This window comes from Monodelphis domestica, chromosome 3, assembly GCF_027887165.1.
Source record: "Monodelphis domestica isolate mMonDom1 chromosome 3, mMonDom1.pri, whole genome shotgun sequence".
Lineage (NCBI taxonomy): Eukaryota > Metazoa > Chordata > Mammalia > Didelphimorphia > Didelphidae > Monodelphis > Monodelphis domestica.
The window spans coordinates 83,073,881-83,089,865 of NC_077229.1; the positions used below are offsets into that span (position 1 = coordinate 83,073,881).

General features: G+C 35.0%; 1 protein-coding gene across 1 annotated transcript in view; it reads right to left on the minus strand.

Annotated features, from left to right (window-relative positions):
- The window catches only part of VN2R504 (vomeronasal 2 receptor 504), a 32,215-nt gene extending 18,455 nt beyond the window's left edge, over positions 1-13,760 (minus strand). Inside the window, exons 1-3 of the mRNA XM_016432800.1 lie at positions 13,642-13,760; positions 10,871-11,162; positions 2,214-3,017 (exon numbers count right to left, since the gene is read on the minus strand). Coding sequence (XP_016288286.1) covers positions 2,214-3,017; positions 10,871-11,162; positions 13,642-13,745 — 1,200 coding nt within the window. The 5' untranslated portion in view covers positions 13,746-13,760. The remainder of the gene's footprint in view (positions 1-2,213; positions 3,018-10,870; positions 11,163-13,641) is intronic.
- Positions 13,761-15,985: the final 2,225 nt, after the last annotated feature.

The window sequence follows — 15,985 nt, forward strand, 5'->3', positions numbered from 1 at the left end:
AACTACTACAATACACTGCTTCTCTAGATCACATCTTTGAAAATCCTTATCTGCCATCTTAAAGTCAATACTGTGTATTGGTTGCAAAACAGAAAAGCAGTGAGGGTTAGGCAATGGGGACTAAATGACTTGCCCAGGATCACAAAGCTAGAAAGTATCTGAGGTTATATTTGAACCCAGGACCTCTTGTCTCTAGATGTAGTTATCATTCCACTGAGTCATGTAGCTACTTCTGATCATGTAAGAATGAAGGTACATTTAGGCAAAATGGAATGCACATGAATGAAATTAGTAAAAGTATACTTGTCTTGCTATCTGGAGATGATAAAGTGGACTCTGAAATGAAAGGGATAGATGTGGGAGAAAACTGACTGTGTATATTAAACATGAGAGAATACCTAGAAATTCAAGGATATTTTAATGAATGAGAAACAGATATCCAAAAAGGAAAGAATTATAAATAGCACAGTGATATTCTTCCAAGAATTGAATGAATTTCATATAGAAGAATTATTACATTATATCTGCCTGATCCAGAAGGCAATTGGAAGCAATGGCTGAAAGGTGGAGAGAAATAACTCTTGGGCACCATAACACATGTTTATAGTACTTGCTATTAAACAGACTGAGGCTGGTGGATCATTAAGTTCAGGACTTCTTAGCTATGGCAGGGATAAAGCTGATTGGTTATTTGATCTAATTCTCTCAATAATATGGTGACCCCTTAAGAGCAGAGGATTACCAGGCTACCTAATGTTGAGTAGCCTAGGTCAGTGAAACACAGTAGGTTAACGCTTGGAATGGAATCAGTATTGGGATGTCTACTCTTGGCTATATAGTTTCAAGAATAAGATGAATAAATAAAAATTGATTTTGGTTTTTATAAAGATTGAACACTAGCTCCTATAGTCCTTCCCAGAGAGACAAAGGATTGTGCTACTCATTTTAAAAGGGAATAAAATCATAGGAATTTTACCTTCCATATGGAAAAAGGAAACTGTCAAGATCATAGAGATTTTGTGAGACACAGAAGGAATATGATAACTGCTTTCCTGAGAGACTGAGTAACTTAAATGACATTAGAAAACCTGAAGAGCAATTTGGGAGAACTGAGTTTACATCAAGCTCTAAAGATAACCTTGGGAAAATTTTGACACACACACACACATGCACACATACACACACATATAAAGAGAGGGAGGGAGGGAAAGACAGAGACAGACAGAGAGACAACAGACAGAGACAAAGACAGAGGCAGACAGGGAGAGACACACAGACAGAGAGGGGAGAGAGAGAGAGAGAGAGAGAGAGAGAGAGAGAGAGAGAGAGAGAGAGAGAGAGAGAGAGAGAGAGAGAGAGAGAGAGAATTGACTGGAGGGAGTATTTATTTCCATGATTGTCAAGAATCAAAGTTAACAAAAATGATGAGGTAATTTCATTTAAAATCTTTATCACCACATAGGCATGTCACTCAGATATATCTTTTTATATAGTTTGTTATACTCAATTAAAAGTATGCTTGCTAGAATTTGTGTTTGTAAGAGGCTGATTATGAAAAAGGTTATAAAATATTTATATAAAAGGAAGTGCTTCTAGTTCATTTATAAATTGGGATTAAAGGTCCAGATTGAAATAATTGATTAATGAGAAACTTAGCATCACTCATAATTTATGAGAAAATGTCATAATTAATCCTAGATTGCTTTAAATTTATAATGAAAAGTAATAAGAAAATTACTTAGTAGCAGGTATAGACGTTATGAGGACTGGCCATTGGTTTGGTTGTGAAACAGTATAGGGCATTTTATGATCTAACCAACACCACTTAGTCCAATGATGAATAGTTTCTTAATAATTACGGATGACACAAAATGTAATAAGATGTCTTTTATGGTGGTATGTTACCTAATACTAAATGTTTTAGAAAAATGATGTAATGCACAAATAAAGTTGTTGAAAAAGGGGTTCCTGTCCATATACAAGCATGACTTCTAGATTGTTCCTGAGGTTCCTGTCAACTCCAAGACTCTGTGAAAGAAAATAATTATAAACTTTACATGAATGCTGAAAAGAATTGGCAATTAAGAATAAAGAGCATATAATCACAGAATTTGAGAATTGGAAGGGACTTTATTATCCAAATTGTCTGACCAATACACAAAATATATCCTCACTATACCACAGCTAAAAAGTGGCCACCTATTCAGTACTACCTGCCATGAATGAAGTCTTAAATATTCTTCACCTCCCATTGGACTTTCAGCTGACTTTCTCATAAACATTTCATGGAGAGCCCAAGCCACAGCATAGATGGTATTGTAGATGGTGTAACTCAAGCCAGACATGTTCATATCAAAATATTTCAGAGGCAAAGACTCCAAAGAGGCATTTGGTGAACATATCTCTTGCTCTGTGTCTCCTTGTTGATTTGGGCATGCAAAAGCTGAGAGCCAGAATCCCTTAAGTAAAATATCATCTGAGTATTTAGAAGGCATAACTGTCTTTAGAAAATCCTTGAACCCAGGAACTTCACTGTTTAAATATGAAAATGTGAGAGCTCCATGGAAATTATAACCATAATGAAAGATGGGTCTCATAGTAATGTCCCAGTGAGATGTGGAAATCCATACCTTCCGTGTAGGGAAAATGGGCATTTGTGAATGTCTCAGAATCATTAATGAATCTGTGTCACCATGAATGACAATCACCATGGTTGCTGAGAATCCAATCCTCGGCATGAAATTTTCATGGGATTCCACATGTCTTCTTTCACTGACAGGGATTTTCTCTGTGAATGACATGCAAACTCCATTTTTTGCCATTTCCTCTCTCATTTCCCAGAAGAACTTCTCACCTCTCATATCATCTGTAACAACCAGGCCTATCCAGTTCCATTTAAAATTAGCTATTAAGCGGACAACACCCTGGTGAAGAGAAGAATCTTTTGGGGCCATTTGATAGAGATAAGGAAACTGGACCTTGTCACTAAGAATGGAATCAAATGGACCATAGCTGATCTAGATAATAAAAAATAATGAATCAGTTTCAACTTAATAATGTTGAGAGAATAGAAATGGGATACTAATTCAGAATTGGGCATTTTTGTCAAAAAGAAAATTTATGTAGGTTTCTGTACACAATTAGTCATAAATGGTATTTTAATCTCTGAAATTCCCTATATTTATCCTTCTACTGAGTACTCAAAAAGACAATGATTTCACAAAAACAGAGAATTGAGATACTGTTTTTATCTCTAATAAAGACATCGTGTCTTCCCTATGATTTCCAAAAGGACCAGAGTCAATTCTTATTTCTCTGTTTTCTTATTGTCCACAGCAGATTCCAGATCAAACCTTATATCTATCTATACCTATATCTACATCTATATCTATATCTATATCTATATCTATATCTATATCTATATAACTCAGGATAGAGAAATGGTCTTTTTAAGATAAAAGAAAAACACATGAAGGATACTGTGCACATTTTTTTTTTATTTTGGACAAAATACAATTCATCTACACAGGTTTTACTTGGTTTAAATATATTTCAAACAAGAACATTTAATCATTTTCTTCTTGAAACTGGAATAAGAATTTATGGTTGTTTGAAAAGAGAAATCTGAGAGAAAGGAGGTTAGTGGAATCTAAACCAACCAGTAAGAAAAATAATTCCCAATACATTATAGCTGAATCTTAGGAATTTAACTTATGATAGGACTTCTCCAATGAATATGTCCTTGCTTCTTGTAAAGATAGTCCATCTTAACTAAATTTCCTTTTTTGGGGGGTAACTTTCAACAATTATTATTGGTTCTGGTTCTGGGTAAGAAAAGTCAATTCCTAAGGCTAGAAATAATCAATAAATTAATTGTCCAGTGATCTCTCTTAGGGATTATAAACAAATTCCTTTAGCATCTTGAGTCTTTAAATAAAAATTTGGATGTTCATTATTATCTCTCTTCAAGACATCATTAATTGGTGGATACTAAATGAGGAGGTGGGATAATAATTTTCAGTCTCTCCTTGATTGCAATAATTGGAAATCACATTCCTGATCATAGGATTCTAATCTCCCAGCTAATATAGAAAATAAATTAGTTCAAGCTTGGTGAAGATTGACCTCTCAACTATGTGAATGGAGGAATCAAGGATTTACTTGCTTTATAGATTATAACCTATATACAAGTGTTAGTAACAATTCTAAATATAATCATATGAGTTTTTGAGGCAACACAAGATAGACAATAAATCATTCTTTTCTAAGATAAATAATTGCATAAACATTTTTTAACCCAGAACACAAAATGTTTTTATTTTATCCTCACTAAGTAGTGGTATCATATCCTGGTTTCATAGATTCCTACTTAATCATTGCTTAATCATTACTATACTATTCTCAGATATTTGAAAGATTTTATCTTATATACAAATAAGTAACTAATAAAAGGCAGATCATAATCCCAAACACTCATACACTTAGTTGTTTCTTGCTTAAGGAAAAGATTATAATTACTGATTGAAAAGAATAGCTTAGATCTTCCAAAGTGGTATCTTAGTTCCAGCCTTTGTCTAATAGGTGAATATTTAGTATTGTGTCCATATATTTCACTGACACTTTCCCTGATTATAGAACATTTTCATAAAAAGAAAAAGTGGGAGGGCAGCTGGGTGGCTCAGTGGATTTAGAGGCAGGCCTAGAGACAAGAGGTCCTGGGTTCAAATCTGGCCTCAGATACTTCCTAGCTGTGTGACCCGGGGCAAGTCACTTAACCCCCATTATCTAGCCTTTACTACTCTTTTGCCTCAGAACCAATACATAACATTGATCCTGCATGGAAGGTAAGGGGTTAGAAAAAGTGAGACAAAGATATAGTAAGGAAAAAAATTTTCTCCTAGTCTGATTTTAGGCAATTCTAGGCAAAAGTCATAGATACCCAATTGCACTGATGACAGTTCCATAAGCCTTACTCAGAATCATCTAGGTGGAAATGTTTTCCATTGAAGAGGAAATATCATCTTGGAGAAATCAAGAGAGAAGAGTCCTACTGAAGCCTTTATCAAAGTTGCTCTTTCAGCTTTTCCCTTGAGACAGAAATCTATCTACAGTTCACAGATATCTCAAAAAGGGCTACTAGAACTATGAATCTTAGGTTTATTAATACTTCTTGATGGCTATATCTAGAATTAGACACAGAACAATATGAAATACAGTCTCATATCATTTCTGTTCTAACAGCAACTTTTAGTAATGACAGCTTAGGGCTAAGTGAAGATTTCTCACAAAATGTTGCAATAATAAAGTTTAATATACCTTAAAATCTTACATCTTCTTCTAGAGTTTAAACTCATCCTGATATTAAATCTATCACTAGAAATCAAGTAATTAATTATGCTCTGAATTCCATACATATAGGGAACTTGTAATAAACCACAACATTATAATCTGGACACATATATGCATATATCTACAATTATGATTGAACTGCAGACATAATTTCATAAAAGTAATTAAGTAAGATAAACAAATCCACAATTTCTCCCCTTTCTGATAATTATTTTCCCTCTTATAAAAGGGAAGAGGATAAAAAATTTACCTGCTACTATTTGCTTTCAAGAAAATGAGATTTAAAAAGGTCTTTTCTGTTTTCTCCTCTAAAATATTTCTAATTACATACTTGATTGAGTTTTAACATTATAATTATTATACAATCAGTATCATGCAATAATATTAATAACTTATTTCACAATTTTCATAAAGGATGGTCAGATAAATTCAGAACAAAATTTAATGCTTAGAATTAAATTTAGAATAAGGATTAGAAATAAAATTCAGAACTACAATGCTTTAGAATATGACAACACACAATCATCATGGCTGATAAAATAACATCATATTTTTCCAAAATTATACATACAGTAAAACCTTGGTGCTTGATAATTTCAGGACTCATCAAATTTTGTTTTTAACACATTTTGATGAGAAAATATTGTCATGGTATTAGATTTTCTTAGCACCTAACATGCTTGCTAAAATTTGTTGGTATCATGATTTTGTGAAGTGTTGCTCACTCCAGCCAAAACAAAAGACCACGTTAGTCTACATGTAGTTCTTTCACAGTGCGAAACCTCACTTGATCTTGTGTTCTCTTTCTGTGGCTTTCATGAAATTTTGGAGTTTTTTTTTAATCGTAGATTTGACTCTGTGTGAATTATGAAAGAATCACTTTTATATTCTCCACTTACTTTATCATATTGATAAAGCCTGGAGGGAAGTGAACTCTGCCTGGAAAAAGTAATGGCAAGAAGCTATAACTCAAAGGGATTTGGAAGAGTTTGAGACTGAGCTTATACCATTCATGGAGGATATTGTGACTGGGCTAGTTCATGGTCTAGAGGTCAATGGTAATTATAAGGAGGTGTTACTCCAGGAGCATAAAGAAGGACTCATCACTGAGGAGCTGCAGGAACTTCAAAGGGAGGAGCAACAGTTAGTGGCAGGAGAATTTTCTTCTGGTGAAAAGGAGGCAAGAGAAGATTTCCCCACTTCATTAATCAAGGAAATGCATACAAAATGGGTGGAAGTGAAAATTTTGTTGCAAAATATCACCTTGATAAGGCTTTAACAAGCAGAATTGTAAATTTGTTAAATAACCAGAATATTTCACACTTTAGAGGTATTTTGAAATGTGGTCAAAAACAAATATCATCGGATAGTTTCCTGTGAAGCTTATACCTGGTGAATCTTACTCAGGATTCAGTGGTGATATGGGACAGAAAAGGGAGAACTTCACAAGGTTAATTGCCTTCAGATATTATCAAAGGTACTCCTCTTCCAGATAATAACATTCCTCCTCCCCACAAACCCCTTTGGCCATGAACTCTTCTCAATACAGGCAAAGCTAAGTTAAAATTATGAAAATTAATAAAATTATTGTTTTTATTCATGTCTATGTGTTATTAATGCCTATTTAGTGAAACATAATTCCATTAATGCATAGAGTTCTTATAAAATCTGTTTTTTTGGGGGTATCAGTAACAGATTAACTCAATTTACATTATTACTTATAGAAAAAAATTAATTTGGTACTCAACCTTTTGGGTACTAAACTTGCCTTCTGGAATGAATTAATGATAGGTACCACCATATATGTGTGTGTGTATGTGTATATATACACACACACCCCAAATGTATATATACACATATATAGACTATATATACACAAACATACATACATATGTATATATATATATTCTCTATACCTTCTTTTAAAAGTTCAGTTTATGATCTTACAATTTAATCTTACAGATTAAAGAGATCCAAAGAATGTGACATAGCTCTAATCACCCCAGGGTGAGAGATTGGGTGAAGGGTAGAATAGAGGCAAATTTAAAGTCCCTCCCCCTGCTTTCTTCTGTTTAAGCTAAGAAAACTAACCTCTTTTTTATTCTTTAGCTTTCTTTTATCTGCTTAATTCCCCTCTCTCTCTCCATGTACACACACATACATTTTATACACACACACACACACACATACATATGTTTGTGGGGAAAACAACTCAAAAGTCCATCAAGATGACTTCAGTAATTACAAAATCTTTAGAAGTTATAACATGATCCACACTTCTGTTAAAGAATGGGAGAGGGTTTCCTAACTTCTTGGTCTTAGGGGACAACCTAAAAAGAAAGTTGCTGAATTAATATTCAAAGTCTATTATATTACAAAGAATTTTTTCATATTAATTAATAGTTATTCTGTTATTCTCTTCTGCTTGCTTGCTCTTCACTTTTCAGAATCTGAAGGGAGCTAATGATCCTATTTCAAATGAAAAAGAGCTGAACTTTCCAAATTTTAAAAATATTAATGTCTAAATTTATTGCATTTTGAGAAATTAGTTGCATTTAGAATGTCAAGGTTTAACTGGTTTCTAAATGCTTTGGGCTATTTAGAATTGCCTTTGACCATGAGGATGAATGTTCCTGCACAAGAAGAGTCAGTGCAGCCTTGAAAGGTCACTCAGTTTCTACAGATAACAGCAAGGCAGATCTTGATTTACATTCCAAGCAGCTAAGGAACATCTCTTATTTCTCCTTTGTTGTCCAATCCTAAAGACTGTCTCCTCTTTCTTGAAGCACTATGAATACCTGAAACCTCCTTTTCTTCTCTGGCACTTGAGTCTATCCAAATCTTCCAGAAATGTGTCTGAGTTCTCTTTTTTTAAAGGAAACAAACTTGCTGAGCACACTGATTCTTTTGGTTTTCAGGTGTATATGCCTTCTTTGACTTTCAAGGGTTAACAAAAACTAAGTTTACTTTTGCAGTTTTAACTATAGTGTCCTGATGTTAGCTATTGGACAGGCTACAGAATATTATCATAGAGCAGATTTGGGATCCAACTAAACCTTAATTCATACAATGTTGATTTTTTAAAAAAAGGTCCAGTGAAAATTTTAGTTATAAAAGTAGGAATGAAAGTACCTATTTAATTGAGTTAAAACAAAAAAATTTTTCCTCTCAGCTAAAACTGGTATAAAAAAGTGGGTGAGTCAGATCAGGGAGAAATTGCAGAAAAAGGAAAAATTATCCTTTAGATACATAGTCTATTACCCTCATCCCCTAATTATAGGATCAGGAGGTTCAGATGAGTTGGATAATTAATGCTGATTGGAACTTGGTCAAAGAATTGGAAATTGAAGGAATACCCAGCAAATGGGGAATGGTGAACATGTGACATGATTCCAATGGAATATTATGTGCTATAAGAAATGATGAGCAGTATGGATTCATTAGAACCTGTGAAGACTTGTATGAACTGATGCAAAATGAAGTTAGAATAACCAGGATTTGTACAATAACAAGACAATTATCCAAAGATCCACCAAAAAGCATGGATCTTTGTCATCAAAAGTTCTATGATGAAAGATGTTATCTACCTCTAGAGGGGAAATGAAAAACTCTGACTACAGATCAAAGCATTCTCTTTTAATTTATTTTTCTTGTACTTTTGAAAATGTAAATATATTTTTCATCATGGCTCTTATAGAAATATTTTGCATGATTTCATAAAACATAATTGATATTATATTGTTTAACTTCTCAGTAGGTAGAGGCGGAGTATGGTGGAGAATTTGGAGGTTGCAATTTCAAAAAATGGATGTTTAAAAATTTTTAAATATAATTGGGTAGGGGTAGCTAGGTAATACCATAGATTGGGTACCAGACCTAGAGTTGGGAGGATCTGCATTCAAATCAGGCTTCAGAAACTTCATAGCTATCTTAACCAAGTCATATATCCCCATTTGGCTAGTCCTTACTGATCTCAATACAGATGGTAATGGTTTAGAAATACTACTGGGAGGGGGCAACTAGGTAGCTCAGTGGATGGAGAGCCAGGCCTAGAGATGGGAGGTTCTAGGCTCAAATCTGACCTCAGACACTTTATGGCTATGTGACTATGGGCAAGTCACTTAACCCCCATTGCCTAACCCTTACCACTCTTCTGCAATAAATAGTATTGATTCTAAGACAGAAGGTAAGGTGCTTTTTAAAGATGAATCCTATTGCATGTATCCCCTCACTTAGTGATCTCATTCTGGTTTCCAAATCCCAACCTAATGTTAATTCCTATAATCTTTGAGTTTAGAGTTAAAAAAAATGTTTTCTCCAAGAGTATGATGAGAATTCTTTATAATCTTAATGCTTTTGACACCAAAAGCATCCTCTAGTAACCTTTCCAGAGTCTATAAAGTCTGAATTTGTATGTGTGGATCTATTGGGATTAAATAATAATGAATGAAGCTATGCAAATGTTAACATAAGGAGTGTGGTTATAAATGGGGAGAGCCTTCAGTCATACATTTGTAATTCCATATTGAAAACTGGCATCCATTTCATTTAAATCAAGGACTCACATTTTCCTTTATTTCTGTTCCAAGAAGTCACCCCTCCATCTGCTCTGACTTCTGTACTAACAAAGCAGTCATTTATATGCCTCAGCAACCATGATAAAGTTCAGTAAACAGCAAGACTGAAATGCAGAATAGCTCATCTGTAAGGCCAGTGTCCCCAAAAGAATTCTTCTAGGTTTTAAAAGGTAAGCTGACTTCTGAAAGGAATTTTCTCATGCCACATGCATCTGTTGTCTACTGTGCCCATTAGTAAAATTAATGATGTAGTTGTGAACTCCAGAACCTTCATGTTCTTCAAGGTGCTCATGGAGCTATTAGTACAGCATCACAGACATCCTTACCATTGGCCCCCCAAACCTGTACCTTCCGTTCTCATGCTTAGCCTTTCTTTTGTAAGAAACTATCTTCTCAATGATTTTAGAACTAATGTTAATGACAATGAATTGTTCAATACTGAGTAAAAATATTTTAATTTTTCAGATCTTCAGAGAACTTATCTGTATAATGGGCAAGCACATTATGGTTTCCTCTCAGATACTTTTATGGGATGGAACCAAATGACTTCAATTCAGTTTTTGACTTACAATATTGGTCATGATCAAGGAGTGGTTGACCTTCACTGATGTCTGAGAGAGCTGCATGATAGAGTGACTAGAGAGTTAAAGTGGCATTAAGAAGAACTGAAGGGAAATGTTGCCACCGGAACTTATTAACTCCACGAACTTGGAGAAATAACTTAACTTTTCTTCATCTAAGTATTTCACTCTCTAAAATGTATATAATAATCATACCAACCTAAAAAGTTTGTTCTTAAAGTGAAAAGAAATACATGTGTAAAATACCTTTAAAACCTTAAAACACTTAACGAATGTTAGTTATTGTTTTTTATATACTATTGCTATTGTTATTATTATTTTGGTTGATGAAGGCATAGAAAATGTGAGTTCAATATCACTCACCTGTGGAAACTTGTAGAGGTCAAGCAGAGTCCCCATCTGGACAGAGAGAGCTGATGTGACTCCTCCAATAACAGCCACAGAATTGTCCAGGTTTCTGCAGCTATAGTTAGGGATGAGCTGTGGCCCCCCAGAAAGCCATTTCAGGGAACTCTCCAAAGTTTTTTCATCACTGTGGTAGGTGTTGTAGAGGTGGAATCCCAGGGAAATGTTGGGCAACAGATTGGGATCCCTATTAATCTCCTCTAGAGCAAACACTACTGCCAGGGCCTGCTGATAATTTTTGTACAACCACCTGTGGAGGAGAGTGCCAATAGAATATTAAGAAGTCATCAAAAAGAATGCTTTTCAGGAGAAAGAATTCTCCAACCAGGTGAGTCAAAACTAAGGATCTCCAAAGTTGTTCTGCTCACTTCATTCATATTGAAAATACTCTCACCCATATGGCTTGTTTCTCTACTCCTCACTTCTTGTGATTCCTGAGATGGTGAGGAGAATTGCCTTTAAGTTCTTACATGACTCTGCATTAATTCCAGAAATAGGCATTGAGCATGTAATATATACAAGATCCTGTAGAGTATCTGAATGATTCTTAATATTATAAGTTTTAAAATATAGTGAGAGAGAGAATAAATAGAGCAATAATTGAAATACGGCATCAGGGGATATGTTAAAGGTAAATGGCAGTGAGATCTAAAAAAGCTAAGCAGAGACCTCATAGCCCTAAATAAAGGAAATAAAGGAAATGTTCCTTGAGGGCATCATGGACCTTCAGAGGTGAAGGAAGATTTGGATATATATATATATATATATATATATATATATATATATATATATACGATGCCATTCCAAGTGGAGGGAATAATAGAAATAAGATCATATAGGTGTAGGAATAAGAGGTCTAGCACAATTGGGATCTTGGTATTTTTCTCAAGTCCTGTCTGATATCTCTAAGGAAAGGTGAGGTCCTGACTAAGTCTTTCCTCCTTCTTCACTTCCTTCTCTTCCTGTACAGAATCTGAGAAAAAAAGAAAACCAAAATCATTTCAGAGAATGTTACTAAATACCTGGTTTTTAACCAGGTTTCAGAGCATTTAAGTTCTTTTATTCATTCATTCCTTCTTTATTCATTTTCCATTGAATTAGAATCAGAGAGTACATACAGAAGAGCCCTTACCCTCTCCAATGTGTGCTATGCTCAAAACAATTCTAACACTGTATAGAATTTAAAAGGGCATATGACTTTGAATAAGATCTTTAACCAAGGGAAGATAGAACCTTCTCATCCTTTTAAACCAAACTTCCAATTCTGCCTAGTTAGTGAATACAAAAAAATAGGTATATTAAAACATTAAAAGGTAAACAATGATTAAAATGATTTCGTGATTTTGTCTTTTATATAAAAATAGAGACAAAAATTTATTTTTGAGGAAAGAAAGAAAACCAAAGAAATTTTTAAAAGTGACAAAAGGTAAGATAGATATAGAGAATAATTTTTCTACAAGAAAGTACAGAATAAGATGTTAGTTCACTTATCTGCCAAAGAACTGTCCAATGTATCTCATAGTTCTTTTCCCACAACCAGACAGATGAGAAGATAGAATCAAGTGCTGACCTATTTATTCTCTGCCTCACAAAGTGTATTTGTCTAGGAACTGGTGTATTTTGGGTTGAATCACATTCGCACAACAGAGTTTTTACTAGGGAAATTCAGGTTTCTGTAAAGAGAATTAATTCAGGCCAAAGCACCAAACAAAGGCGTGACTATGAACACAAATGCCAGCACAGCTTGTCCAAGTCCCAGGAAAGAAATACATTTCCACTTCTTTTGGATATTTCCTGTCTAGCAAAACTAACCTAGAGAAACAAAAGCAAATCCCTCCCATATCACCTGGAGAAAAAAAAACATTATTCTGGATATCACTGAGAAATAGCAAATATCTCTAAAATTTTTTTTAAATAAATCTCCCTCAATACTTGTTACGATAGTATCCTGGGCATATCTCTCTCTTCTCAATAAACTCAAATTTCCTGAGTCCTCAGTTTCATACTCTGCCCCAAGCTCATCTAGTCAATTTTGTTGGGGTTTCATAATCTAGATTGCTCTATCATGAATATGTAACTAGTGACAAGAACAATAGAGCAAAATGATAAATTCATGTATTCACAAGATCAGAAGATATTTCCCAGTGATTGGTGTAATGGGAGGAATATACTATCTTCAATGAAGAAGGAGTTCCCAAGACTCCCTAAAAGGTTGTACTCACTTGTGATCACACAGGTAAATGTGGAGAGGAAATAAGGGAGCTTTAATTCCTGTGGACAGGGAAGACATTTTGCCCAATATCAATAGACTTAATAGGAATATCTCTGTTCAGGGCACAGGATTCAAGAACTTCTGCCATTTCTGGGAATTCATTTAATTCTAGCAGAGGGAAGTCCATTTCCACTGCTCATGTACCAATATAAGCTTAGCATAGGGGAGGGAGAGTGATAAAAGACTGAGCCTGTTCCAGACTGAACTTCTAATTTATGGGCCTTTGGACAGGGTTGGGGAGAGGGAAGTAGAGGTGAGACATTTTTTCCATTCAACTTTGAAAGCTATTCAGACATATGGGAAAATGACAAGAATATAGAAAAATTCAAAGAAAAAAAATAGGGGGAGAGTACTCACTGTGCCCTCCTGCATGGACTTGCCCTTTTATCCTGTCTATAAGAATATTTTTCTAATGATCATACTGAAAATAAGCCCAGACAGATATGGTGGCACTTACTGATATGGTTTACAAGCTTTGTAAGGAGGACTTTCAAAGAGTTCTGCTCCTGTAACCTGGTTCACTTCAACTGAGAACAAGGATAAAAATATTCCAAATACCATGTCAGCATCTTGGGAAACAATGGGATTAATCTGGTGGAAGCAGGGAAGCTTCTCTTTTCTGTGCTCAGAATCATGAGGCAGCAATAGCAGAAATAGGAGAAGGGAAGAAAGCAGTTGAGAAGTGCTTCTCTGAATAGAATGAAACTTTTCCATGAAAGATCTCCAAAGTTCTAAGCCTGGAAACACTGAAACACTTATACTAAGGTAAAATTCATGTGCCTAGTCATGGACTGATGAGGAGCTGTCCAACAATAGAAATGATCTGTCCAGGCTCTTAACCATCTAAAACACCTAAGGGAACCCAGTAAGACATTAGTCAGTTCCTTGCCCAAGACAAGGACAATGGTTCAAAAGAAAAGGGCATTTTATAGTTCTCTAGCTTTTCAATTGGACTTTGGCTCACAGCACCCTTATGTTTAGATACATCCTACTCCATCCTCCACAGAGAAGTGTTGCTCCATGAAGAACTCTGGGGACCAGACTGCCCGGGGCATCTCCAGCTGGGTCTCTACATACAAGGGAAAAACATAAGTGCAAAATTATGTTTTAAACTCTTCCCCCTTTATTTCTAGCAGATGCTACAGTACAGAAGTGCCATCCTAGGAAAGTAATTTCTGTTTCCAAGTTTCAGCAAATGGCCTGTGATGGTGAAATCAAATGAAAAATTCCCTTGTAGGTGAAAAGATTAAAACAACAACCATCAGTGATACTAATTTCTTTTATGACCTGTAAGACTGGTGGCCTTGATGTTCTCTCACTTCCCTGTGTCAGGTACAATGTAATTCATGTCTCATATCCAGGATTTAATATAATCTACTCCGAAAACATACTAGAAGATGGACAATGCTCACAAAAATCCTTTCTTAATTCTCTCCTCACTTTTTGGACCAGATCATAGCCTCTCAGGCTCAGAGATAAAAGGGGCCTAAGAGTTGTTTAGTATGATAGATAAATCTATCATTTATTCTCCTTTCCAGTGACTTGCCTTAAAAACATATGCAGTTTTATTATATTACCTACCTGAGTAAGTCTATGACAGGTTCTAGGGATATACATTTTGCTCTATTAGTGATGAGAGTAAAGGATTTACAGCTGTCAGAGCCTCTGGAGGTAATCTGATTTAACACTTTCATTTGACAGATGAGGAAACTGAAGCTCTGTGAGTGAGAAAACCTCTACCCCATTATATGAGGATTAGATTTTAATGTTAGCAGTAGTCTTGAAATAACCACAATTGTCATTCTATGATAAGTAAATAATGTTAGCATAAGTGAGTATTTTAGTAGGCCTTTTGTGATTATTTTAGTATTAAGATCTAAAGTAAGAAAACTACTTGAATATAGTTAATCATTGTTAAGTATAGGCCTCAGCTTTAGCCAGATCCTGTAAATTTGCTATATCATGCACCTCAGAAATAATTATAGTCTTGAACTTGTGATCTACTATATGTCATGATGCCTGACCCTGAGTTCAGAACCAGGTACCACCCAATACCACCTTCTCTTTTCTTGTGAGTCACTAGCCCAGGCATATCAGTTCCCCCTATATCTATCAAGTGACTCTTGAGTCATGGTCAAATGATTTCTTTTTACCAATAAGAAGTACTTCCTAGTTCTTCTAAACAATGAACATTGCTTCTGGCTATCTCTATTTTTAGGGGGTACGACTATTTTCTTGGACTACTTTTGTGCTGGCACAAAAACTTGTCTAATTCTTTGGGGATAAAAGAAGTTCTCTCACAAGGGTCAGGGTCTTTTGGTCTTGACCAGATGTCTGGCTTTGTTATGGGACTTGGCCCTCTCATAAGAAACTTAACTCTTTACAGTTTGGACTCAGTTTATCTAAATTGTGTACCTGTAGAAATTATGCAACAGCTCAGAACAATAAAACAAATTACTTATATTTACACAATGTAATTTATACAGAAGATAGTTCTGGTCTTCTTACTAACTCTAAAACTACTGCCCCCTAGAGAAATACACAAGCCTTGCTCATCCACTCTGAAAATAAGTGTACCCATGTATGTCCATGAAGCCCCTTTACAACGCTTTTGCCTTCAGAGATTACCAGGATTATAAGATACTTTACTAATCATGAAGCATAAGATATCAGAGATGTAACTGAGCATTCTGGTATGTGGGGCTAAATCCAGCAGAGGAACAGAAGGAATACAGAAATCTTGGGATAGGTTGAAGTCACTGATTAAAAGACTAAAATGCCTCAAAATTACCTCAAGATTA